The 24,258-nt window shown below is 38.0% G+C and overlaps 1 protein-coding gene across 25 annotated transcripts in view; it reads right to left on the bottom strand.

Moving 5' to 3' along the window:
• GPHN (gephyrin) overlaps positions 1-24,258 on the bottom strand; it is a 672,536-nt gene that overhangs the window by 16,115 nt on the left and 632,163 nt on the right. For 23 of the 25 annotated variants that reach the window (XM_063793562.1, XM_063793573.1, XM_001135711.6 and 20 more), the window contains 3 exons: positions 21,866-21,953; positions 6,154-6,227; positions 430-494 (listed from right to left, as the gene is read on the bottom strand). In XM_063793562.1, coding sequence (XP_063649632.1) covers positions 430-494; positions 6,154-6,227; positions 21,866-21,953 — 227 coding nt within the window. The remainder of the gene's footprint in view (positions 1-429; positions 495-6,153; positions 6,228-21,865; positions 21,954-24,258) is intronic. The other 2 variants (XR_010151161.1, XR_010151162.1) reach the window with 1 other exon arrangement.

Genomic DNA, 24,258 nt, shown 5'->3' with positions numbered 1-24,258 from the left:
CCAGAGGCAGCTTTGTATTTTTTGATTTGGTATTTGCTTGGGTGACTCAAGGCACTTTGGCCTCTAGAGCACAATACTTCTGGTTATGAGAGGTATTCGGCTGCTAACTTCGACCAATTTCCTGTAAGGAAAAAGCAGGTGCTCCAGAAAGATCTAGTGACAGCTAACACTTGATGATCATCTTAGGATTTGGAATGTGCTTTGATATATATTATCTAATCTGACTTTCACGCCAACCCTATGAAGTAGATATTAGTCTTATTTTAAAGGTGAAGAAACTTCCTAGAGAGGTTAAGTGATTGGTCGTTTAGAAAAGTTGAGACTTGATCCCAGGTCTTTCAGATTTCAAACCAGGTGGTCACATGACAAGTCCAAAAAATTTTGGCTATTTTTCCAGAAAAAGGAAAGGAAACAATTTGTTATTCTTACCAGGTAGTGCAAAGATTATTTTTCTTACACCATCAATATCCAAAGTTGCAAATGTTGTTGGCAAGCTAGAAGAAAAAAAGAGTCACTTGTTAGTGATTGCTAAGCAATATGATGAATACATTAAGTACTCCAGTGTTTTTGTAATCCATACACTTATCATATAAAAAACACTTTTCTGTTGACTTGCCTTTACATCTTTATACTCTGAAGTATTCCACAGACACTTAAATAAGTTTGTTTTTAGTATTTCCTGTTTTCAAGTAACCACACTTTCTGGTTTAAAGAAAACTACTTACTTTTTTGTTTTTTTCTTGCCAGTGCCATAGAAATGCACTCCAAATCTTGGAGTTTCCAAGTTTTCCCACCCCTCTAGTTAATAATGTTTATACTACTTTTGCTGGCGATTTACAACAATCATTCTTAAAAGCAGAAGACTGGCCAGGCACGGTGGCTCACACCTGTAATCCCAACACTTTGGGAGGCTGAGGCGGGTGGATCACTTGAGGTCAGGAGTTTGAGACCAGCCTGGCCAACATGGTGAAACCCTGTCTCTACTAAAAATACAAAAATCTGCCAGGCATGGTGGTGTGCGCCTGTAATCCCAGCTACTCGGGAGGCTGAGGCAGGAGAATCGCTTGAACCTGGGAGGCAGAGGTTGCAGTGAGCTGAGATGGCCACTGCACGCCAGCCTGGGCAACAGAGCAAGACTCCATCTCAAAAAAAAAGAAAGCAGATTACCTGATAATATATCTATCAGACAGTTGCCTATTATTCAAAATGAGTATTTTTTAACCTTTTTCTTTCAATCCTGCTCCTTCTGTATTAGCCTTTTAAAACTATCCTTAGCATAGACATAAACACTTCCCTCTTATCAAGACATTATTTTTGAAATATCAAAATAAATAAAATATCATGACTAGAACAAAATTAACAGTTGTTTTTTTTTTGGAGATGGAGTTTTGCTCTTTGTCGCCCAGGCTAGAGTGCAATGGTGGGATCTCAGCTCACGGCAACCCCCGTCTCCCGGGTTCAAGTGATTCTCCTGCCTCAGCCTCCCGAGTAGCTGGGATTACAGGCACGTGCCACCACGCCCAGCTAATTTTGTTTTTTTAGTGGAGACAGGGTTTCTCCATGTTGGTCAGGCTGGTCTTGAACTCCCGACCTCAGGTGATCTGCCTGCCTCGGCCTCCCAAAGTGCTGGGATTACAGGTGTAAGCCACTGCACCCAGCCACAATTAATAGTAATTTAAAAATATTCTCAAATTACACTTCCTCAAGATTTTGACATGAACTCTTATCATAGGAGGTGGGGTGGAAGGAGTGAGTGGCATAGAATGGGCAGTTGAGAATAGTGTTTATTTTTCTATTAATTACCCTTTATATAGAATTTTAGCTAATAAATCTCATTATATTAATGAACCTTAAGCAATGCAGAATTCTTAGGGCATACTTTTTTCATACAGATGAAATATTAACCTTTTAAGCACTCACATTGTTTTATTTTTACTCTTTTTGGAGGTTGATCTTTCAAAAACAGATCTCTCACTCTTTACCTTTTGCAATAATACAGTGACACTGACTTCTTTTGATGATTTATAGCCATCATTATTAATGTGTTCTACTCTGCTGTAATACAGTGATGTTAGGTCACAAGAGTACTATGGGTTGTTTTCACCCATAAACCATAACTCCACATTGCTATGTTTCTATAGTTCTTGTTTCTGTTTTTTTATTCCTTCCCAATTTTTTTTTTCCTGTGGCACCCTGTAATGCGAGATTGCTACATCTTGACCATTAAAGCTGGTTTTAGGTTTGAGAACCAGAGAATAGTAGCAATAGTTATATTGTTAGAATGAACATAATAACAGTAATAATAAAAATATCTATTTTTATTTATTTATTTATTTTTTGAGACAAGGTCTTGATCTGTCACCCATGCTGGAGTGCAGTGGCTCGATCATGGCTCACTGCAGTCTCCATCTCCTGGGCTGAAGCAATCCTCCAGCCTCAGCTTTCCAGGTAGGTAGGACTACAGGCATGCACCACCATGCCCACCTAATTTTTTTTATTTTTAATAGAGATGAGGTCTTGCTATGTGCCCAGGCTGGTCTTGAACTCCTGAGCTCAAGCGATCCTCCTGTCTCAGCCTCCCAAAGTACTGGGATTACAGGTGTGGGCCACCGGGCCTGGCTAAAATATCTATTTTTTAAGTAACATCTATGTATCACATTCATTATTTCATTTAAGTCTTACAACAAGCTTATAAGGTAACAATTAGAATCCCAGTTTATATGGAAACTGAGATTCAGAGAGATTAAGCAATGTGGTCCAAGTCACTCAGCTACTAAGTGGAGGAACACAGATTTGAACCAAGGTTATTCTAACTTTAGCTGATATGTGGATAAAGATCTCACAGGATGGTTATGTAGCGTTAGTACATGATCTTTGGACATCTATTTTGGCTACTCTGAGGCTTTTCTTTAGCATACTTCCTGATTCTTTGCTGTTTTAGAAAAATGAGATTCGATTTTGATACTGATTTATGGATAGGTTATTTGGCAATGATTATTAGTGTGTGATGCAAATAATTTCAAAGATTTGTTCTTAATAACAGCTATGCGCACTGTAGATGACCCAATAAAAACCGTGATTGGTAGATCTGGTTGCTGATACTCCAAATGCTTTTCTGAGTATCTTTGTCTCTAAAATGAAAGAGCTTAATTGCATTCTGAAAGCACTGTTACGTGGAAATAGCAAAGCCAAATTGTATTTGTGTGTTTTATATTTCTTTTGTTCTAATATTAAGTAGCAATTACCTTTAAGTTCTTATTACCTTTAGACAAGCATAAAATTCTGGTGAACTAAAAGAAGCCCATTTAAACTTCAAAACTACTTTATTTTAGCAAACCTACAGATAGTAAGAATGAGGAGAGAATGTATAACACCTTCTTCCTTCCACTGCATTTAAAGCCCATTGAAATTATAGGGCCAATTTAAGCAATCTTTTGCATCTTGCAGGTAGGTAATGTAATTTCTGTAAAGGTACTCATTTAAAAAAGGATTCCACTGCAAAAAAATATTTTGTTATTATGCATTGCTATCATAAATGTCCTATTGCTAAACTGTGAATTTTTTTTAAGCTCTGGAAGCCATTTCCTTGGAACTCAAAACCTATTATTCAGTTCTCCTCTTGAGCTCAGACTATAACAGCATTTACACAATGGCTGAAGTCAGAGTGTTATGATTTTAAGGGAGGAAATTAAACGTTAGGAATTGATGAACTGCTAAAGTTGAAGTGAGTGGTAAATAACAGATTGAAAAAAAGAGTATAAAAGTTATCACAGGCACTGAGAATATTTTAAATGATAGATATTACACAAATAACTCTTCTCTAGAGGTAAGGGCAAGTCGTGTTTGCTTCTTTCCCTCTGCAAATAGAACAATCAATTAATTTTTTTTTTTGAGGCAGGGTCTTACTCTGCTGCCCAGGCTGGAGTGCAGTGGCGCTATCATGGCTCATTGCCACCTCCACCTCAAGTGATCCTCTCGCCTTAGCCTCCCAAGTAGCTGGGACTACAGGCATGTGCCACCACACCTGACTACTTTTTGTATTTTTTGTAGAGACGGGGTTTTGCCATGTTGCCCAGGTTGGTCTCCAACTTCCGGGCTCAAGCGAACCACCCCCACGGCCTCCCAAAATGCTGGGATTATAGGTGTGAGCCACTGCACTCGGCCCAATTCAATTTTTGAGGTTTTGAGAAGCACATTGATATGCTTTTGGGATATCCTCTGTATCCTAATCAGATTAGTACTGCCCATGGGCTCAGAAAAAAAAAAAGCAGTTATACCCAATAGCATAACAATATCTGCGTAAGACAAAATCCAATAGTTTCTTTCTTTTCTTTTCTTTTTTTCTTTTTTGAGACAAGGTCTCACTCTGTTACCCAGGCTGGACTGCAGTGGCATGATCTCGGCTCACTGTAACCTCTGCTTCCCAGCTCAAGCGATTCTTCAGCCTCAGCCTCCCGTGTAGCTGGGACTAGAGGCACAAGCCACCAACGCCCGGCTAATTTTTGTATTTTTTATAGAGATGGGGTTTCTCGATGTTGCTCAGGATAGTCTGGAACTCCTGAGTTCAAAGCAATCTGCCTGCTTCAGCATCCCAAAGTGTTGGGGATTATAGGCGTGAGCCACCATGCCCAGCCCCAATTCAACAGTTTCGATAATAAAAAGGCCCTATCAGCAGCAGCCATATTGGGGCATGCTCAACATGCAACTACAGAAATACAAAGCCAAGGATTCTATCAAATTGTGGACAAAGCTTTAGGAATAATCTTAATTCTATACTAAAAATGGCCAAATCGTGGAGGTAAAGCCTGATCTCTATCCTAGAACTGACATGAGGTACTTATTAGGAGGGCTAGCTTGATACTTTAAAGGCTTTTGAAATTTGTTGATGGTACCCATAGCTCACTTATAACAACTGAGAAGCCTCTACTCCATTCTCTCCTAGGGTTCATTGACAGTAAAGCATCATTACTGTTGTCCCTGACAGCATGGAGGTGTGCTGGAACTCTCAGCCATACAGTTGAGGTCTCTGCACAGGAAATCATAGGTTCATAGAGTAGCAAAGGTCTAAACAGATAGACTATTTCTTAAAGATATGGCCATATCTTTCACTAATACCAACGTTTGGCAACCTTTGAGGATTTATAACTGACTTCAGGACCTCCATCAGCCCTTCTTTAGGGATTATTAATTTTTAAGAGATGTGCAAATTCATGGTTATTTTCCTTAGTTATTTTTCTTTCCTCCTAGGGGCCAGTAGGAAACAGTGTGAAAGCCTACTTAATGAAACATTCTTGCAAAGGAAAAAAAAAATTAAACCTGAATTTAATCAAGCCTTTATATCTTTCAATCTATAGCATATATCAGAGACAGAGGAACATAACCTAAGGAAGTAATCAGCCAAATCCATTCATCAGGACACATGATCCATTTTCTCTAGCAAGTCAATGGCACAACAACAACAAAAAGGGTGGGGGCAGAAAATGTTCTCATTTAATAGAGACTTAACAAACAAATACACTGAGTCGACCTTAATGGAATCCTTATCAAACAAAACAATTATAAAAACGCATTCTTTTTCTTGATATATGGGAGAAATTTGAATATGATCAGGGTATTAGATGATATTAAAGTATTATTTATTTTGTTAGATGAGATAATACTACTGTGATTAGGTAAGAGAATGCTGTTGTTAGTATTATTATTTCAGATGTATACCAAAATGACATATCTAGAATTTGCTTTTAAACAAACCAGCCCTCCCTCCCCACTAAAAGGCAGGGTGGGGTGGGGGTTCGTTCCCTACTTTTGTGTATATTTCAGAGTTCTCATATTAATTATTTTTAAAAAGAGATAAAGAAGCAGTTTGGGGAAAAAGAGAAAAAGAGGAAGAAGGAACTAGGGATGAGAATTAAAAAGGAGAAAAAGTTTGGAAAGTTGCTGTGTTTTGTTTCTACCAAACTCATTGACTCATAAGGCAGATGAATTCCTATTCCATTAGAACCTGCACTTGTGCAAAGGATCCTAATACTATATTTCTTTTTTTTGGAATAGTTAATTCATAATAGGAAATGTAAAAAGAAGGCATTTAAAAATTTGTTAGTTAAAGCAAGCCAAACCAACCCCATATATGAGATAACAAGATGATTTTCATACCCTGGTTTCATAAAAACCCTGCCAAAATGGATCTGAGCATGAAGATCAATGTCCAGCACCTGCTTGAGATAGTCCTGCAAACATTAAAAATAATCACTTTACTTTCAAACATTTTAATATTAGACTTTCAACACTTTAAATGAACATTAAATTAACTTATAAGATTGAAATGAAAAGAAACATCTTTCTTATTTTAATGAAGTTGATTTGCTTAACACAAATATTCCTTCATTCTTCATTTATCCATTTATTCATTCAATAAATAGTTACTTAACACTTGGTATATGATGAGTACCAATCTATGTGTAGGGGGATACAGCCTTGGACAAAAGAGACAACATCCCTGTCCTCACAGAAAGTACATTTTAGTAGGAGAAGTTAGATAAAAACAAAACAACTACATTAATGTATAATATCATTAGCTGGTGCGTTATTGTTTCTCTTCTAAGATAGAATTTTATGTCTGAGGAAGGATGTTAACAAATATGTCTTAAGTTGTACCCGGGCAAGAAACCTGCATGTATGTATCCTACACCATTCTGCTTAATGATCTTAAAGCCATATACATTCCTTGAAGAGAGACTTGAACATATGCCCACAGATTACTTAGATTTGTCAAATCTAAATAGCTCAACTAAAATGAAAAACAGGAAAGGAACTCTAAAACAGAAAGTCAAGGGAGTTTTAACTACTCCAACTTTATATTCTAGTATTAAAAACAAAACTAACCTGTGGCTATGACCAACCCACAGTGATATTACAAAATCTGATCTTTGGAAATGAAACATAACACTGCTCTGCAGCTGGTGTTGTAGACAGAAAGAAAAAAATTACACTCCTTAACATTTCTCTTAAATAATAAAAACCTAGGTCTATTACTAAATTTTTCGGTTTACTAATCTAAAAATGAGTCCAGTAACCTGTCTACATTTTAAATATTTCACAAGCTATTAGGTACTTTTATTTGTAAAAATGTGTTCCCTTCTATCTCTACAGCCTCAGCCAACATCATCTCACCGGGATTGCTGAAATAGGTCTCCTTGCCAATAGTGCCACCCTCCTCCAATTCATTCTCCCCACAGTAGTAACAGAGATCCTATGAGATAAATTTGATCAAGTGACTATATAACACTTTAATAAGTTGCTGGTTTTTAGGAAAAAGTATCTTTTTTTTTTTTTTTTTTGAGATGGAGTTTTGCTCTCGTCCTCCAGGCTGGAGTCCAATGGTGCGATCTTGGCTCACTGCAACCTCCTCCTCCTGGGTTCAAGCAATTCTCCTGCCTCAGCCTCCCGAGTAGCTGGGATTACAGGCATGCACCACCACGCCCAGCTAATTTTTCTATTTTTAGTAGAGACACTGTTTCACCAGGTTGGCCAGGCTTGTGTCAAACTCCTGACCTCAGGTGATCCACCCGTCTCGGCCTCCCAAAGTGCTGGGATTACAGGCGTGAACCACTGCACCCGGCCATATCATCTTTTAAATATCAAATATTCCTATATTTTCTAGCCCCCCAATCATTGTTCTCATCCATCTCACCCAGCCACATTCCTATCAATCTTTCTCTCCGTCTACATTCTAGCAAGACTCCTTCCTTCCTTCCTTCTCCCCTGCCCCACCCCCGCCGCCACTCTCTCTCTCTTTTTCTCTTTCTCTCTTCTTCTTGAGACGGGGTCTCACTCTGTCACCCAGGCTGGAGTGCAGTGGCATGATCTCGGCTCACTGCGACCTTCGCCTCCTGGGTTCAGGCAATTCTTGTCCCTCAGCCTCCCAAGTAGCTGGGTGGGATTACAGGTGCATGCCACCATGCCCGGCGAATTTTTGTATTTTTAGGAGAGAGAGCGTTTCACCATGTTGGCCAGGCTGGTCTTGAACTCCTGGCCTCAAGCGATCCACCCACCCTGGCCTCCCAAAGTGTTGGAATTACAGGTGTGAACAACCGCATCTGGCCAGTTTCTTAAGCTATTGCCTCCAGTCTTTGAAAATCTTCTTTCTGCCTTGAATACTCTTTCTACCCCACTGTCTATCCCACCTTTATCTTAGTCTCAGTCATCTTCTCAGCCTCCTCTGAACTCCAAAGACTGGGGGACTAGATGAAATGTTGATTATTAATTAATTAATTAACATATTTTTCGTTTTGAGGTTATATTATTAGATATAGTAAATTTGCAAATGTTACTTACATATTTCTGATGAATTAACTAATTTAAAATAATAAAATGTCCCTCCTAATATCTAGTAATCCTTTTTACCTTAATTTTCTCTATTTGCTCTACATAAAAATGTATTATAAGAAAAGAAAAAGAATTTTCTCTGTTATCAATATAGCTACACCAGCTATATTTCATTGTAACTTTTTCAAATCTTTTACTTTCAGTTTTCTATGTCTTTATAATATTTAAGATGTGTCTCTTATAAGCAGCATATGATTAGCTGTTTTTTAAAAAATCCAGAATGACAATTTTTAACTGAAGGATTCAGTCTATTTACATTTAGTATAATTTTTCTTTTTTTTTTTTTTTGAGACAGAGTCTCACTTGTCACCCAGGCTGGAGTGCAGTGGTGCGATCTCGGCTCACGTTGGCAACCTCTGTCTCCTGGGTTCAAACGATTCCATGTCTCAGCCTCCTGAGTAGCTGGGACTACAGGCACATGCCACCACACCCAGCTAATTTTTGTATAGAGACGAGGTTTCATTACGTTGGTTAGGCTGGTCTCGAACTCCTGGCCCCACATGATCAGTCCACCTCAGCCTCCTAAAGTGCTGGGATTACAGGCATGAGCCACCGCACCTGGCCTACATGTAGTATGATTACTGCTATATTTGGGTTTAAAACTATCACTGTACCATTTGTCACTTCTGCTTTGGTTTCCTTTTTCCTTCTTCTATACCTCCCTTAGGATTCATGAAATATTTTTTATTTAATATTCTTTCCCCTCTATTAGCTTGTTAGTTACATATTCTTATATTATTATATTAGTAATTATTTTAGAGATTTACAATATGCATCCTTGACTTATTACAGTCTACTCATAACTGGGTTTTTAAAAATCACTTCCCAGACAATACAAGAACCTTAAAACATATCAACTCAATTTATGCCTTTCTACCTTTTATGCTATTGTGTGTATATATTTTACATGCATTTTAAGCATATACGTATGTGCATGTATATGTTTATATTTTAAGTATATGTATTTTATTTATTGTATATATTTTCTACATATACTATGTTGACAATATATACTTGATATTTATATATTCACTATATAGTATTTATTTATATTTTAAGCCTCACAAGACATTATTATTTTACATGATCAACACTCATTTACATTTGCTGACATGTTAACCCTCTTTAGTCCTTTCTGCATTTCCATGCTTCCATAATCCTTCTACCTTAAAAACTCTATTTAGTCTAGGTCCGCACAGTTTCTGTTTGGCTGAAATTGTCTTTATTCCACCTTCATTTTTGAAGTACATTTTTGATGACTATAGAGTTCCCTACTGGCAGTATTTTTTTCCTGCATTTTACAAATCCCAGTCCATTGTTTTCTGGGTTCCATCATTTCCATTTAAATCATTTGTTAGTTTTATTGTTGCTCCTTTGAAGGCAATGTGTCCTTCTGGTAAAATTTTCTCTGTCTTTGGTTTTCAGTAGTTTTGCTGATTACCTAGGTATGGTTTCTTTTATTTATCCAGCTCGAGATTAGTAGAGCTCCTAGAATTTCTGGCTTGATGTCTTTTATTGATTTTGGAAAACTATCCACCAATATTTTAAATATTGTTTTGCTCACTCTGTCTCCCCTCTCCTTCTTAGACTTCATCTACATATATGTTTGACCTTTCACCACATCCCATTTGTCTTTTATGCTCATTTCTATATTTTCTATCCCTTTTCCAAAATTTCAATTTGATTCTTATGAATAGATACCAGTTTTCTAGTGAAATTTCCCACTTTGTCATCCCTTTTTCTTAAACATATAATGGTTATTAAAGTCCATGTGAGACAATATAAGTATCAGCATCATTTTTAGGTCTACTTTATCAATTGTTTCCTATCTTAATTTTTAGTCATTTTGCTCTATCTCTAGCATGTCTGGCAACTTTTCAAATTGAAGCCCAAATATCAGGTATGAAAAAATTGAAAAGGCTTTGGACAATTATATATTCCTCCAAAAAGAATTTGAGGTCTTCTGGCAGTTAAGGAAAACTCAGATTATCTTGATCTAATCAGGGATTGAGATAGTTTGATGCTGGATTTCAGTCCGTGTGAAGGCTAGTTTATCTCCAGATTGTCTTTATTCCTAAAGCATAGCCCTTCAAGCTGAAAGCCTGAGATATTTACCAGGGCCCCTCCTCTATAACAGGTCCTGAACTCATAAGACTCATGAAAATTCTGCTTATTTCATTAGCTTCTTAGCTACTCTTTTTTATGCTTGGCTTCTTTGCCTCCTGTAGTATTAATAGCTCTCACCCCACCTCACTCCTGGCTTAGGAATTAGTAAATGCTTTGAGGAAAAATATGGTGAAGAATTCCAGTTTTACTTCTCTGTGGTTCACTTTTTCTCTGGGATCTTAGTGCCCGGAATCCTGGCTGTCTTGGTTATTTTCTTCAGACATCTGCTTTTGCTTTTCTTTAAAAAATTTTACATAGTTTTTATAGATGTTCTTGGTGGGAGAATTGGTCCAAATATGCTATTCTATCATAGCAGAAGCAGAAATCTTCAGGTCTTTCTTATATGCTCCTATAGCACTAAATGCTTCTAACATTATGCACTTAGGTTATAGAGCAACTGCTTTGATAGCTGATATGTATCCTTTGTTAAACTATAAAGTTCTTGAGAACAGGAAACTTCTCTTTTATATATATCTATATATATCTATATCTATATAATGAATCCTTAATGAATAGCATACACCTTTCACTCATTCGTTAGTGCACCAAACATTTCTGAGTGCCTATTATGTATTAGGAATTCCATATGTGCTAGGCATTTCATGGTACAGAAGAAAGACATAGTCCCTGACACAAAGATATCCTGTTACATTTTACTGGAGAGAAATAGCCAAAAACAAGTAAACCAACAAATAAAATAATTATAATTTGTGGTACATGCGATGAAGGAAATAAGCAGGTGCTGGGATAGAAAATGATGAGGGTGTGGGGAATAGGAAAGGTCATTCTAGAAGAGGTAGTGATATATTAGCTAAGCCTTGAAGGATAAGAAGGATTCAAGCATGTGAAGTGTGGAGGGAAGAGAATTCCAGAGAAGGGACATACAAATGAAAGCTTCCAAAGTGGCAAAGCGTGCACAGAACTGAAAAGGCAATGGATGGTAGTGAATGAGTAGGAGAGAGGTATAAGCAGAGTTTGAAGAGATAGGCAGAAGCCAGAGTTGCAGGGCCTTGAAGGTTATGATGCAGAGTTTGGAAAGCAGATGCTTATATATTTGCTAAATGAATGAAAGTGTTTTATTTTTCTTGCAAAAAATTGTTTTTAAAAATAGCCCTTTTCATTCTTTTTGAACATGAAGAAGTGCTTCGTGCTCCTGTGACAGACAGAAAACTTGTACCAGACATAGTGATAAAGGCTGAGAATCATCATTGTTCTTATATTTTTGTTTACCTATTGAAGCAGCAAGGATCTTTGTCTGATATTCTGAACCCCAGAGTCATATGAGAAGAAGAAAAATGAATGGATGAAGGAATAAGTCTCTTCTTCAACTCAGGTAAGGAGAAACATCAGTGGTCAGAAAAATTATGCAAAAACTTTGAAATGGGCAGAAAAGAATACTGGGTGTCCAGTGCAACACCCACTTTCTGGTTATTTGTATTTTTCAGCTATTTTACAGCAATGAAACTGAATAAAACTGACAGTAAATGCAATGGACTGAATATGTCCCTCCCCACCCCCAAATTCATATGTTGAAACTCCAATCCCAATGTGATGGTGGGGGCTTTGGGAAGTAATTAGGTGATGAGGGTGGAGTTCTCATGAGTAGAATTAGTGCCATTATAAGAAGAGGCCAGAGAGTTAGCTAGCTCTCTTTCTGCCATGTGAGGGTAAAAGGAGAAGTCAGCTATCTGCAGCCTGGAAGAGGGCCCTCACCAGAACCCATCCATGCTGTCACCTGGATCTTGGATTTCCCAACCTTCAGAATTATGAGAAATAAATGTTTACGCCACCCATTTTATGGTATTTTTTGTCATTTTGAGACAGGGTCTCATTTTGTTGCCTAGGCTGGAGTGCAGTGGTGTGAACACAGCTCACTGCAGCCTTGACCTGTCACCTCAGCTTCCTGACTAGTTGGGACTACAGGCAAGCACCACTACGCCTAGCTAATTTTTATAGTTTTTGTAGAGAGGGGATTTTGCCATGTTGCCTGGGCTGGTTTAGAACTCCTGGCTTAAGGATCTGCCCGTCTTGGCCTCTGAAAGTGCTAGGATTACAGGCGTGAGCCACTGCACCTGGACTTTGGTATTTTTTAAATAGCAGCCTAAGCTAAGACAGTGAACCTTTTTTTTTTTTTTTGACACGGAGTCTCGCTCTGTCACCAGGCTGGAGTGCAGTGGCACAATCTTGGCTCAGTGCAACCTCTGACTCCCTGGTTTAAGAGATTCTGCTGCCTCAGCCTCCTGAGTAGCTGGCATGACAGGCATGCACCACCACACCCAGCCAATTTTTATATTTTTAGTAGAGATGGGGTTTCCCCATGTTGGCCAGGATGGTCTCAATCTCCTGACCTCGTGATCTGCCCGCCTCGGCCTACCAAAGTGCTGGGATTACAGGTGTGAGCCACCGCGCCCCGCCAGTGAACATAATTTTATTCCAAAGAAATGCAAATGAATTCTGCCCAGTGGAGATGTAATTGATTATTCTGTGGTGGGTATAGATCAGTTTTGCATCTATTAGCAAATTATTTCAGCATTCTTGATTACCTGATTACCTGGGTAGTCAAGAATGCTGAAATGGGTATATTCTTTGAATTCTCCTTTGAATAGGTCATAGCATCTTCCTTATTTGCTCATTGTTGAGTTAAATAAAGTCTTGGAAACATGTTCATTTTATATATTTATGAGATTCATAATTTTTTTACATAGGCAAATATGTAAGATTTTAAAATATCATATAACATTTGCTAAAAGTAATTTATCATTTAAAGAAAAATCATAATGATATAGTGAAGGTTCAATAATATATGTAAACATGACATTTATGGCAAGTGTAGCACAGATGTTGAGAGGGGAAAAACAGAAGTATATCATTGTAAGATTCTTATGCTATACATGAAGTGGTAATATCACTTCTAGGTAGAATATAGAAGTTATACATACTATGAACACTTATGAAACAACTAAATTTATTTACAAAAACGAGGTACAGTGAGTAAGCCAAGAAAGGAGACAAAATCAAGATTAATGATTTTATCTATAAAAAGTTAAACTTTAACAATTCCAGAGGCTCCACTGAGATGCTCCATTGATTCATTGGACAGAGCCAGTTAAACTTCGTTGGCAGAGAAGTACACTTTATGAGTGGCTTAAACCTGGGTACAGGCCAGGCGTGGTGGCTCAAGTCTGAAATCCCAGCACTCTGGGAGGCTGAGGCAGGCGGATCACTCGAGGCCAGGAGTTCGAGACCAGCTTGGCCAACATGGTGAAACAGCATCTCTACTAAAAAGACAAAAATTAGCCAGGCATGATGGCATGCGCCTGTGATCCCAGCTACTTGTGGGGCTGAGGCATAAGAATTGCTTGAACCCGGGAGGTGGAGGTTGCAGTGAACCAAGATCATGCCACTGTGCTCCAGCCTGGGAGATAGAGCAAGACACTGTCTCAAAAAAACAAAAACAAAAACAAACAAACAAAGGGTACATCTTTCCTTGGTTCCTGGAGTGAATTCCAAGCAGCAATAAAACTGTAACTTTGGTAACTTTTGGTTTCTCTATTTTGGCCTCCGTATTCATTTTGGTTCTGTTTTTGTTTCTGCACACGGCCAATAAGGTATTGCCCCTTGTGGCAGGAATGATTAGGGATTTGGTTTTCTGGTCTAATCATTTGGTGATCTCTGTAAAAGGATGATACAAATCTATTTTGTTTGGTTAAGAGAAGACAGAGAATCTGGCTTATTAGTCTTTCTTGTTTATTTCTCTTATTGTCCATTCTGAGGCCAAATCAATTAAGATTTTTGTGCCCTCTAGGAAAGAAAATAGCTCTTTATGAGTGGACTGATGAATATTTATGGTTCTGTGTTTACTCTTGACTTACAGCTCAAGTTGTAAGTAGAACTGAAGCTATTGTGTTTCTTATCTGTCTGTGTGTTCACGTGTCTGTAATACAGAAAAACATTTACCTCATTTTGTGAGTGTGAAGTGTTTGCCTTCCTATTTCTGTAAGGTATTCATAAATTATATCGTCTCTTAAAGATGCCCTGTTCTAACTGGCTTAGAGAGATAGTAAGTTCTTATATAAAATATTTCTAAAATTCCTAGATAATAAATAATTTTAACTTACAATATTTTAAATATGCTACACTGAAAATTTTCTACTTATAATTTTGAGAATGTGAGTTCATATAATTAGGATAAATCTGTAGCAAATGAGACTAACTTAATAATTCCAGTTATTAAGAAAACCCAAAAGCCAGGTATGATGACGTGTACCTATAATGCTAGCTACTTGGGAGGCTGAGGCAGGAGGATTATTGCTTAAGCCCAGAAGTTAGAGACCAACTTGAGCAAAATATTGAGACCCTGCCTCAAAGCATACATATAAACAAAGAAAAAAAACAAACCCCAAACTTAAATAACAATAATAAAAAAACCTCAGCCATGTTCTTTCTCTTATTTACATCAATCTTAAGTATAACACAAGTATACATTTTATTTCACTTGGGTTTTTCCTAAACTTCTATAGGCTTATTTATCAAATAATCTCACATTTTTCCTATATAATATTTAAGATTATAAAAAAGTATAAAACTGTGATCAACAAAATCAAATAATTATTCTGAAAACCTTACAATGTTAATAGTTATTATGTTTTATAGTATGTCAGTTTCAAAATAATTTAAGATTTTTATTTACTTAAAATCTTGAGTTGATATTAAACTGAATTGATTAATAAATCATCGTAAGATACCTAATTTCTAAGATAGAGTATTAGAGCATTTATTATTAAGCATCATTTTAAGTTATTAGCTTTTTAAAAAGAATATAGTTATTAATTATATAGAAATTAAAACTATATAGTTAGTAACTATGTACTTCTTAAGGTGAATATACTTTGCTGGAGAGGCTGTATTTTTGGGTCATGTTAATGAATGTGTTGATTCATCTTTGCTACACTAAGGTGTAAAAGGGATGTGTCCCGCAGTAGAAAGTTGTGTTCTTTGTGTTTATGAGCGTTGCTAGTCTGCTAAAATGGTTACATATTATTTCTCAATTATCCAAGCTCCCTAGTTTTCTCTATGACACAGATATTAGTTATTTTCTTAAACATCATAATTAATATGGGTAGTTGCAATTATATAAGGAGCAATAATGACAGAGAAGTATAACTATAAGTGTTCTTTTGTTTTTCAAGGAAAAATAATATTTTTTTCTTAAGGCCCGGTTCTCAGAATTTTTGGTCTCAAGACCCCTTCACATATTCTTAAATTAAAATTCATTAAGGGTCCCTAAGAGTTTTTGTTTATGTGAGCTATAGCTATGGATATTTACTATATTAGAAATTAAAACTAAGAAATTAAAAAAACATTTGGTTCATTTGAAAATAACAACAATAAAGCCATTCATGTTAACATAAGTAACTTCTTTTCTTCTTTTTTGAGACAGAGTCTCACTCTTGTTGCCTAGGCTAGAGTGCAATGGCATGATCTGGGGTCACTGCAACCTCTGCCTCCTGGATTCAAGTGGTTCTCCTGCCTCAGCCTCCCAGGTAGCTGGGATTACAGGCGCCTGCCACCACGCCCAGCTAATTTTTGTATTTTTAGTAGAGACGGGGTTTCACCATGTTGGCCAGGCTGATCTTGAACTCCTGACCTCAGGTGATCCACCTGCCTCAGCCTCCCAGAGTGCTGGGATTACAGGCGTGAGCCACACGCCCAGCCCAGTAATTTATTTTCAATGCGTTGTTTTATAATTTTGAAAATCTCTTTAACTTCTGGGTTACCAGAAGTCAGATTCTCATATCTGGTTCACTCAATCTGATGAGATATCACACATCATTTAGCTGCTGGAAGAACTCAAGCATACACTCATGAGAAAAGGAAAGAGAATGAGAGAAGTGGAATAAAAAAGGCAAACTGGCCGGGCGCGGTGGCTCACGCCTGTAATCCCAGCACTTTGGAAGGCCGAGGCGGGTGGATCATGAGGTCAGGAGATCGAGACCATCCTGGCTAACATGGTGAAACCCTGTTTCTACTAAAAATACAAAAACAAAAAATTAGCTGGGCATGGTGGCAGGCACCTGTAGTCCCAGCTACTCGGGAGGCTGAGGTGGGAGAATGGCATGAACCCGGGAGGCGGAGCTTGCAGTGAGCCGAGATGGCACCACTGCACTCCAGCCTGGGTGACAGAGCGAGCCTCTGTCTCAAAAAAAAAAAAAAAAAAAAAAAAAGCAAATAAAGTCTTAAAATTATTATGAAAATAGTGTTGACCTTGCAGGTCCTCTTAAAAGGTCTCAAGGACCCTTACGGTTATGAAGACTATTCTTTGCTCTAAAGTGTCAGTTTGTTCCAGAATATAAAAGAGCATAATAAAGGACAAACTTTCATGAGATTGTATTTGCCCTGGTTTCTAGTAACTGTGTTTGAAGTGAAGCTGAGAAACATATTAAAATTTTAGTGAGTTTGCTGAGTTTTGATGTGCTTCTTTCTTTGGTACTTATTAACGCCTGTCCTACAATAAGAAAGGTTATTCTTTTTGTGTAATTTGTCTTTTTGTGCTGTTTATCTTTATTTAAAGAAATAAAAAAGCGAAGAATAAAGGTTCCTTATTTATGAATCGAGCCAAGGTTATTTACAGTCATGTTACCTTCTATGTTCATTTTCAAATATTTTATTGTTTTGAAAAATTAGGTAACCAAGTAGTTTCTCAGGTCTTCATCAAGTGCCCCATTCTTTTTTAATAACTTTTTTGATGTTTGCCTTTTAAAGATCAGACCAAAATTTAGGAAAAAATGTGCTTTTCTTACCAAAACTCATCTTTAAAATTTCCTAGAGGGTCTCTAGAAAATCCCAGGTTTGTTTTCATCTATAAAAATAAATGCTGGGAATAATTAGATTTGTTTAAAGTTTCATGAGAGGAGCTGCCATATCTGAGAAGAGATACTCAGTCTGCCCTAGGTTAGATTCTTATAGGTAAACTGTTATTAATAGAAATATTTCAGAAATTGTTTGCTTTACGGGAAGTTCCTGGAAATTTGACAATGCCTTTGCTGTTTTACCCTCAGAGGAAACGCTGATTAAAACTTCTAGGCTGGCATGGTGGTTCACGCCTATAATCCCAGCACTTTGGGAGGCTGATGCAAGAGGACTGCTTGAGCCCAGGAATTCAAGGCTGCAGTCAACTATGACGGCAGTACTGCACTCTACCCTGGGTGACAGAGTGAGACTTTGTCTCAAAAAACAAAATACTACAAAAACCTCAAAACAAAACAAAACAAAACAAAAAACCCTACTGTGAAATACTTACATATGTATCTCAAAAGAGAATGTCACTTATCTTCTATTCTGATATTATTGGTTATGGAAGCAAATTAAGCACAGCTCTCAAGTATTTGTCATCCACAGAGAATTTCTGTTTTACTCTGATGCCTGCCTGAAGGCTTTGCTACAAGCTATAGTCAATAGTTTATGCCCAAAACAGAGACAGATTTAGAGCATTAGGGAAAAGGAGAGTAATAGGCACTTTAACATTGCTATTGAGATATCAAACAATAACCTCTTGAGTACAGGCTTCTGAGGTGATATAGCTTAGCTAACTTTTATGTAGTATCAAAGCTGATGGCTTCAGGAAAGCAGACTGCTAACTCAACATTTAGCAGAACAAGAATGATGTAGGATAAGTGAAATATTAAAGAAAAATTTTTTATGTGTATGTTTGGAATATTGATTAGTTTTTTTTTGTTTTGTTTTGTTTTTTTGAGACAGAGTCTTCCTCTGTCACCCACGCAGGAGTGCAGTGGCGCGATCTTGGCTCACTGCAACCTCCACCTCCCAGGTTCAAGCAGCTCTTGTGCCTCAGCCTCCCAAGAAGCTGGGATTATAGGCATGTGTCACTATGCCCAGCTAATTTTTTATTTTTAGTAGAGGTGGGGTTTTGCCATGTTGGCCAGGCTGGTCTTGAACTCCTGGCCTCAAGCAATCTGCCCACCTTGGGCTCCCAAAGTGCTGGGATTATAGGCGTGAGCCAACATGCCCAGCCAATTACTTTCAAATATTCTAAGGCTACATGGCTCTAGACTTACAAAACAAATCAAGGAGCTTACATGGTTAATTAACACTCTTATTGCTAAATAACTGGGCAAACCTCATGAAACCAGCCTTTTTTGTGATCGGTTATCATCTATGTGATTACTTTGATCATAAGTAATCACCACCCCTTAGGGTGGTGGAGACACTATTAGCAAAACTTAAGAGACTTAGAAATGAGCAAAAAAGGTCACTGGTGTCCAGTTTAGTGCATCCTTCTGGATTATTGCCACCTTTCATTGTCTTTGAGTTATTTAATAATTTTGTAAGTCGAAGAAAACTTATAGTAATGCATATGATTCTTTAGTTTTCATGGCAAAAGGCAGATACTGTTTAACTATTTAACAAGCTTTCAGTGTTTTGTGCAAATGAAACTCTTTGAAGAGGGTATGTAGGGCAGGGTGAGGTGAAGGAGGGGAGAGATCTTTAGGGAAGTAACTGTGGAAGAATCATTTCTCTTTGGCTGGGAAGAAGCTACTGGTCCAACAAGCAGCAGGGCCCCTTCCTCGCTGTTTAGCATGCAGTATGTTGGAGAAGTGGTCAGACTTTAGAAGGGATGGCTGTGAAATACACCCAAAGAGGCTAGCTGCTCTGAGGTTTCCAGCCTCTACCTGATCTTAGTGCTCCTAGCATGGCCCAAAGGAGCAAAGACTTGAGATCTAATGGTACTATAAGAATACTCTAGATGTATCCAGTGCAGACCAGTGACCAGCTGTGTCTCCCTGATGCTTTGGTGCTGCTTAAGTACCTTCAGGTTCCTTGGCATAATTCTTGGAGCTAGTAAGCTCCAGTTGTGGCTTAATAAAATTTCCCACCAGTCCTGTAGCATAGGCACTTAGAGTATAATTTAAATGAAATTAAATACATTTCTTGCATACCTGAGGTTCTGCACTTAATATTCATGCCTGCTACATAATACTTCTGAATTTTTCCTTGATTTCCCTGTCTTTTTAGTAACTGGTTTTCAGGCTTAGCTCCTGGGCTGAAGCAAATGTTCTGTCTTTTATTATTTTCTTTCTGCTATGGAGGTACCCTAAATTCTTTTTGGAATTAAAACTTGTTTGCTGGCAGGAATTTGCTGCATGTATGTTTTATCTCTTTCTTCCTGGTTCCTCTATCATCTCATTCCCACTCAAGGAGGTAGGAAGGGACAATTAGCAGCTCCTAAGGAATACCGTGGGATGCCCAGTTTCTAAAATTTCTTTCCTAGTAAATTAAAGGTTTAGTGTAAGTATCTTATTATACAGAGAGTAAAAAAAATAAAACCAATATGCTTAACTATATTGGCTTTGTTTACTGGTGAGCAAATCCCTGGCATAACTGACATCTTTGTTAGCACTAATAAAGAAGGTTAGGTTGAGAAGTGTTCTGTCCTTACCACAATTGAGCCACAATTGCCAAGCCTATATATGCTATGAGTTTGTTACTTCTCCAGAGTACTAGAAAAGATAAACGTTAGTTCTGCCAAATAGCTATTATCCCACAATTAGGTTAATCAGAAACTAAGAGAAATTATAACAAGACACAAACCCTGGAAATAACAAATTTAACATTTAAATAGACCTGACTTCATGGTTTGCTCTTGTAATATTGAGAGTACCACAGGCAGTTTGATGGTAATGAAAACAGACACGTTGCAAATTATTTCTTTCAGCTGTACTACAGTGCAGATCTCAGCCCCTAGCCTTTGTGATCTCAGGAGAGCTCTGCGGCAATTTGCTCTACCTGGGGCTAAAGACTCTGGGAGACTTTGAGGGAACACTAATCCAGCAATTTGTCTGCTTTAAGAACACCTACACACACTACAACACTTTCACTCCTGGATGTAATGTGAGATTTTTTTCGTCCAAACTTTTTAGCATCTGCAGTGCTATTCTGAAAGGCTCTAACACTAAAGTTTGTGAATGGAAGGCAGGCATTCTTCTGTTCAGGTTGCTAAGTTCTGACATTTGTTCTCCGAGCCAACAGAGTTCACTGTCCAAAGAGTCAGGTTATAAATTTAGGCAGTTTTATAGCTACAAGAGGACAGAGATCAAGAACAATCATATACGTAAGATCTAGTTTAAAATAAATCAAACTCTTAGAAAATATGAATTTTAGTAAAAATTGCTATGACAGTATTTTTGTAATTTTTCAGTTTAGTCATTAATGTGAGAGAAAACATGGAAAAGGATTATCAGCTGGCAAAACATTTTACACTGAAATATCTTTGAGCCAAAAATTAAGCTTGGTTATTTAGTAAAGAATATTTTACTTTTATAACATTATTCAGTGGACCCAATAGTCATCGTAAACTAACACATTTCATTAAGAAATGTAAACTTAGTGTTACTGAAATATTCAAATTGTGGTCTTTATAGGAACAAGTATATACCATCTACAAATACACTTAGTCTTATAAAATATTTGTGTATGTGTGTGTGTATATATATATATATATTTTTTTTAAGACAGGGTCTTGCTGTGTTGCCCAGGTTGGAGTGCAGTGGTGTGGTCTCAGCTCACTGCAGCCTTGACCACCCAGGCTCAAGCGATCCTCCCACTTCAGCACCCAAGTAGCTGGAACTGCAGGCGCGTGCCACCATGCCCAGCTAATTTTTGGATTTTTTTTGTAGAGATGGGGTTTCACCATGTCGCCCAGGTGGTCTTGAACTCCTGGGCTCAAGCAACCTACCCACCTCAGCCTCCCAAAGTATTGGAATTACAGGCTTGAGCCACTGTGCCTGGCCATATTTTCATTATTATTATTATTATTATTTTGTAAGGAGGAGCAAAAGGAATGCCTAATCCTCCCTTTCTTCCTTGTGGGGAAGGGGAGCTAAGCATTCTTGGTAGATTTGGAATATATGGTGGGTGAATTGGTTGGCTCCTGGGGAGTCATGTTTAAATTTGAGTAGAAGGAAGGATCTTAGAGTTTTACCCTGGTGGTAAATATCACGCATAAAGGATGTCCTAATGTAGTAAAATAGAGTGAGAAACAGGTCAGAAGTTTCCACAGGAATAGCAAAAACCATTCTGTAAGCTGTGGGATTCTCCAGGTTGCTCCTGAGGGTAAGCTCCCTGACCTACCCACATTGTATCCCTTTTAAAGAGACCAGTAATTTCTGAAGCCCCATGGATTTTCAGCTTTGTGGGAGCCTCGTTATGAATATCAGATGCCTACCAGACCACAGTTAATCGACCATATGCAAGAACATTACAGCAGATACATTTTCACGAGCCCTATCTTTCATACCTTTTCCCCCATGGATACACCCCCTGATGTGATGATGACATCAGCACGACTGATACCCTCATTCAAGGCATTGAGTAAGTCATCTGGGCTGGAAAAAAATAAAGACAAAGAAATTAACACACAAGGAAAAGATTTTAGGTACAGTGCCAACTTAAAACTACATCGCCTTATTCACTAATAGGCATTAACATGAGTACAGCACTATATTCTGTATGAAGTGGGAATCAAAAGGGTCTCTGCCTAACAGGAGCATTAAGTCTTATTATGGAGAAAGGACCTTGTACATGCTGAAGTAGTGGCTACTGGCGATTTCACAGGGCTTTTTATTCTAACAAGCCACTATAATGAAAGGAGACAATGAGATGTTGGAGGATGTCTAACTATCCTGGTTTGCCTAGGAATATTCCTGTTTTAGTACTAAAGTCAGATGTCCTAGGAATCCAAGGCAATCCTGGACAATTGGTTACCTGAGGTGTTGGAAAGATCACATAGGACTCTTTAGAGAGAATGTCTTAGGTGAGGCCCTGAGAAATGAGCTGGATTCAGAGAGGTGGAAAGGAAAGGAATGGGAAAGAGCTTTGTAAGCAAGAGGATCTGTACTAGCAAAGGCTTGGAATAATGGTTAAGCCTGTGCTGTTTCTAGGTCACTGTGGAAAATGGCCTGCTTAGAGTGAAGGACTTGAGTGGGAATGACTGGGACAGTTAGGATGGGACATGATTTTGAAGAACCCTCAAGCTGATGAATTTGGAGTTTATCTAATAGGAAATGGAGGGGGGAGGATCCCTAGAAATAGGAAAAGCCAGTAGGTATTCATAATGTTGGGAAGAGAAAAGGTAGGGGGAAAAGGACAAGGAAAGCAGAGATGGTATGAACTACTCATATAGGATATTAATATTAGGAATGGAAGCTAGGCAGGTTCCTGACTGTCACTTGAAAAGGCAAGTGCAACAGGCTCTTTGATGGTACAGGTTGAAGGTCTGGGGAGAAGAGATGAAAACAGGGGTCTTATCTTTGGGTGTCAGAACAGTTGAAAAGTCCTAACTTGAGACTGATCAAGTGAGAATAAACAAAATGCCAAGAATCAAGACTTATGAAGGGACAGGATGATTGGGAATAGTTGAAAGGGATTGTTTAGTTATTACTTTAAATCCATACAAATCTACTGGGCAATGTGACCTGTAATTGGCATTTCCCTTCAATTGATGCAGTACAGAAAAGATACTTTTTGAGGAGTATATATCTAGCCATACTCTTGTTTTCTGAAAAATTCTTACCTATTTATACCGCCTGACTCTTCCTTTCCTTTTCTTCCCTATGGACATCTAATGAGAACAACTAAAAAGGGAGTAACCCCGGCTTCTGATTTTCTGCTACCTGCCTTTCATCCCCCTTGAGGCCCAGCTGTATTCTTGCTCTTGGGTTCTATGAGATAACCTTGTATCCTTCCATAAATGTCTTCTTTGCTTGCGCTAGCTTCAGCAGGTTTTTGTTAACTTGAAAACAAATGATCTCTCAACGAGACAGCATATGTTCTCACAAATATCTTATGGCAGTGAAGTTTATTCATGCCCCCTTACCTTAATGCACTATTTGATGAGAGAGGAAGAAGGAAAGTTAGTGACTCAAGATAGCATGATTTGTAACTAGGATATAATTTCAATTTTTATCCAGGTGTGACAGAGGTAGGCAGAACTTGAGACCTACCAGAGACACAACCTTCACAGACTCTATAAGAGATAAGCTAGTCAGGAGGTGGCATAGCACAGAGATTAAGAATGTGAACTCTGGAGTCAGACTGCCTGAGTGGAAATCCTAGCACCACTACTTGCTAGATGTTTAACCATGCACAAGTTGCTTAACTTCTCTTTGCCTTAGTTTTTCATCTGTAAAGTAGCCATAATAGGGTTGTTATGAGGATTAAATGACATCCTATTAATACATATAAAACACTTGGAATAGTACCTGGAACAAACTAGGTTTTCAAGAAAGTCATATGTCATTACTATTGCTGCTATGTTAACAAGTTAATCACACAAACATACCCAACAAACTGGCAAAGTTCAACTATAGCATGCTTGGGATTTTTATTCTGGAAAATACTCATGAGTAACACACAAGAAAATCATAGACTGGGACTTAAATACATTCACAGAGCTAAATATGAAAGGTCCAAATGGCAAGGTAGGCCTGGTTCCAACCTGAATAGCTTCATTTACTATGAGGTTCTCTCACAGGGTCTGGGTAAAATTCTCCTTTTCCTCTAGCACTGGCCTTCCACAAGCTCTGACTCTGGGAAGCAAGCTCCCAAGGAGAAGGGCCAAAAGTAAAAGTTTGAAAAATGGCTCATATAAGGTTCAGCCTACCAACATAGAGACCCTTTAAAGTCATTCAG

The sequence above is a fragment of the Pan troglodytes genome, chromosome 15, assembly GCF_028858775.2.
Source record: "Pan troglodytes isolate AG18354 chromosome 15, NHGRI_mPanTro3-v2.0_pri, whole genome shotgun sequence".
In the NCBI taxonomy this organism is placed as follows: domain Eukaryota; kingdom Metazoa; phylum Chordata; class Mammalia; order Primates; family Hominidae; genus Pan; species Pan troglodytes.
This window is presented reverse-complemented; position numbering and strand designations above follow the sequence as displayed.